Source organism: Polistes canadensis, unplaced genomic scaffold (assembly GCF_001313835.1).
Source record: "Polistes canadensis isolate GaletaPanama2010 unplaced genomic scaffold, ASM131383v1 scaffold_1018, whole genome shotgun sequence".
Taxonomy (NCBI): Eukaryota; Metazoa; Arthropoda; class Insecta; order Hymenoptera; family Vespidae; genus Polistes; species Polistes canadensis.
In genome coordinates, this window is record NW_014570565.1 from 1 (window position 1) to 2,365 (window position 2,365).

Below are 2,365 nucleotides of genomic sequence, written 5' to 3' on the forward strand. Positions count from 1 at the left end.
TGTCTTTATTTTGTAACATTTTATGCATTTCATTTAAATATTCTTCTTTCTTCATAATAACTGTGTTGTTCCCTTTGTCCGATCTTATTATAATTAAATTCGGATTGTCTTTTAGGAAACGTTTTGTTGTTACAAAGTTTTTTGTTACTTCATCCTTCCATGGTCTTTGGTTATTTTTATAATAATTCGAAATTATATTAACAGCCCTAACTCTTACATTGTTTTGCTCATCCTTTATACTCGTATTATCACTTTTCGTGCTATTAATATGTCTTATGCCTTCCTCTAAGTCTTTTATTAACGAACAAATTTAGACAGTATTTCATACCGTATCAAGCAGTCGCTGCAGATGAATCGATTGTAATATTCAAAGGCAGAATATCATTCATCACCTATAATCCGAACAAGCCAACAAAGTGAGGTATACGCATATATGCGCTGGCGGACTCAAGAACAGGATATTTATTTACAATACTTCTATACTATGGCAGCATAACTTCCGATAATATATCCCGGCCGGATCTTCCAGTAAGTACAAGGATTCCGCTACATTTATATAAGAAGTTATTAGACAGAGTTCCTGATGCAAAAGAATACCATATGTTCACCGACAGGTACTATACCAGCATCCTTTTAGCAGAAGAATTGCGAAATATGAATTGTCATCATACTGGCACTATAAAAATCAACCGAAAAGGCGTACCGACACAAATAAAGAAACCAAAATTTTCAGCAAATAAAACAGTTGCATACAGAAAAAATAATACTACGCTTCTTGCATGGAAAGATAAAAGAATTATTACGATACTCACGAATTATTATAACACTCAACTACAATCTACCCACCGAATATTACGCGGTGGAGATGTTGTAATAGTGAATAAACCTAAAATGGTGTTAGGATATACGGCAAATATGGGTGGTGTGGATCGTGCAGATAAATACGCTTCGACGTACTTTTTCCTCCGTAAATCGTTAAAATGATGGAGAAAGTTATTTTTTTGGAGTTTAGAAATGTGTGTGATAAACTCATACATATTATATCGTATCTCAAAATAAACAAAAAATGAAACACCAATGACGCACCACAAGTATGTCAAAAAACTAATTGACCAATTGAAGGGCGATTTTTGTGTATCGAGAACGCGTCCATCTACATCTTCTGCGGACAATAGACTAGACAAAAAGTTACATATTCCCAATGTGGGACAAAGAAAACGAGACTGTATTTTGTGTTCTAACAGGAAAACACCTGGTGGCAGGCATCAAACAAATTACTATTGTGAAACATGCACTAATCAGCCTGCAATGCATATTGGGGAGTGTTTCAAAATTTATCATAATGTAAAAAATTATAAACAATAAAATATTTATTTTTTTCCAAAAATACATTCCTTGATCTCAATCAATTCATATAAGACCAATATCATTAAAATACGTTACTTAGTTCTAAAATTATAATAAATAATACGAAGTCTTGTAAATGTACGTTTCTCCCGTCAAGGTACGCTGAGTAGCTGCTAGCCAACGTCCAAAATTGTTCAGAGTGCAAAGGGTTAATTTATATATGCCGCGTCACCGACAAGCTTATCAGAGTCATGACGGGCACCTGAAAGGTAAGTATATAAGTCGGTAGATATCTTCTGAAGGAGGGAGATTATATTTCGCTCCGGAAAATAGAAGATACTATACAGAAATAAAAGGCTTTAAATGTTGTTTCTTTTGTTGTTATAGGTTAATAATTTATTTGTTAATATATGATGTAATTGTTTAAGTATTTTAAATGAATAAAGCTTTTGTTGTTATAGAGAAACTCAATTAAGTCTTAAGTAATTAAGTAATAGAAGACCAAAGATCATTATATATATGTAAGTTTGGGGATAATTCCAAACTGTAAGGCGACTCGCTAGGGGGGCCGCTCGACACTCAGACAAAGCTAAAGTCGCCCGGCCGTGGCACTTGAGAGTCGTAACTACGTGAGACAAGAAGTAACCTCGTAGAGATCTTATTGTTATTATTTATTTGTATTTATATAAGTTTTATTTATCATAATCATAATAAAGGAACGCTGTACATATTGTTGAATCAGTTTTAAACTAGCATCAACCGTTGTACTCATTATTTGAACGTTGTTCGAAAATTGCCCCCCTCAGACTAGATAGCAGCACCTCTTGGCTAGCATGATTAATACGCCGTCTGTTATCGCTGAGAAGACATATCGATTGTTTTTATTGATCAAGGGATCACGCCACTTGACGTGTCAATAGGTCATTGGTCCCCTGTGTCGTCATCCTCTGCGTGTTACYTTCCTATTGATTGTTTGTCATCTCTTCCTAGCGTGGAACTCGCTCATTGGTGTATTGTC

At 34.6% G+C, this 2,365-nt stretch overlaps 1 protein-coding gene across 1 annotated transcript; it reads left to right on the forward strand.

The window, feature by feature from the left end:
• The first annotated feature begins 600 nt into the window (after window positions 1–600).
• Window positions 601–984, forward strand: LOC106792877 (piggyBac transposable element-derived protein 4-like). Its single transcript, XM_014759409.1, has one exon. The coding sequence runs from the start codon at window positions 601–603 to the stop codon at window positions 982–984; it is 384 nt and encodes a 127-aa protein (XP_014614895.1).
• The last annotated feature ends 1,381 nt before the right edge of the window (window positions 985–2,365 follow it).